Consider the following 967-nt stretch of genomic DNA (forward strand, 5'->3'; position numbering starts at 1 on the left):
ATGTCAATAGATGTACGCAAGCGCTACTGCTCAGTACGAACTCTGCAGGTGTTGTGCCCATAAGGCTATGCTTATCAATACTGCGATACACCTGCGTGTCTTGTGCACGTGTGTAGGTGTAGAGCTCGTCTCACAGCTGAGCTTACTCTACTAGAGCGCCAGACTACAGCCATGCTCCAGTGCTGTATACATTTTTTTTAAAGTGCGGTACTAGAGGGAAAGACCACAGCCATGCTCCAGTGCTGTATGCATTTTTTAAAAGTGCGGTACTGTTCAGTGTCCTCCTACTTGACCGGACCATTAAGAGTATCTCGTACCCGATTATCACAATTCCTTCGTACCGTGCACTGTGACCCCAAACCAAACCGTTTTTCGGCCAGCTCATATCAACACGTTACCAAATCTCCAACACACGACGCAACATCCAATCCACGAGCCTTCCCTACACCTCAAACTCGTAGACACATCCCTAATCAATCCCTTCACCCCCGTGCGAGCGAACATAACAGCCTAACTTACCTCGCGTAGCACACTGAGTTCGTTGCTGACAGCGTTGTTTAGGCTATCGCGGGTCTCCGCACCCAAAGACTGTAGCTGTAGCTGCCGTTCCTCGGCCTGTTGCTTGTACTTATAGCTCAGCTTCTGCAGTGCTTGCAGTTTCTCTATGAGCTGGTGTCGAGTAGCGGCAGCCTGGAAGATGGGTGACGGACACCCGATTTAATATGATGATTACATACATCGTATGGGAATAAATAACAATTGATCACATCTTATGAGTGTGTACAATTGTAAAATGATGATTAAGCTGAACCATCATGCTGTGTGTGGCATACGTATGCAGGTAGATGTATACGTGAGTGTGTATATACATTGTACACATGTATATCCACATGTGCATATTGATTCGTTTGTATTCAAAGCAATATAATCATTCATACTTCTATACATAGTGTGCATTTGTTTATAT

The 967-nt window shown here is 45.3% G+C and overlaps 1 protein-coding gene across 1 annotated transcript; it reads right to left on the reverse strand.

The window, feature by feature from the left end:
* Nucleotides 1-519: 519 nt before the first annotated feature.
* SARC_16879 (hypothetical protein) lies at nucleotides 520-690 on the reverse strand (the record flags this gene model as incomplete). Its single annotated transcript, XM_014289018.1, has 1 exon — nucleotides 520-690. A coding segment is annotated over one exon (171 nt), but the record flags the coding sequence as incomplete, so codon positions are not given.
* Between the last annotated feature and the right edge of the window lie 277 nt (nucleotides 691-967).

The sequence above is a fragment of the Sphaeroforma arctica genome (assembly GCF_001186125.1).
Source record: "Sphaeroforma arctica JP610 unplaced genomic scaffold supercont1.9119, whole genome shotgun sequence".
NCBI lineage: Eukaryota > Ichthyosporea > Ichthyophonida > Sphaeroforma > Sphaeroforma arctica.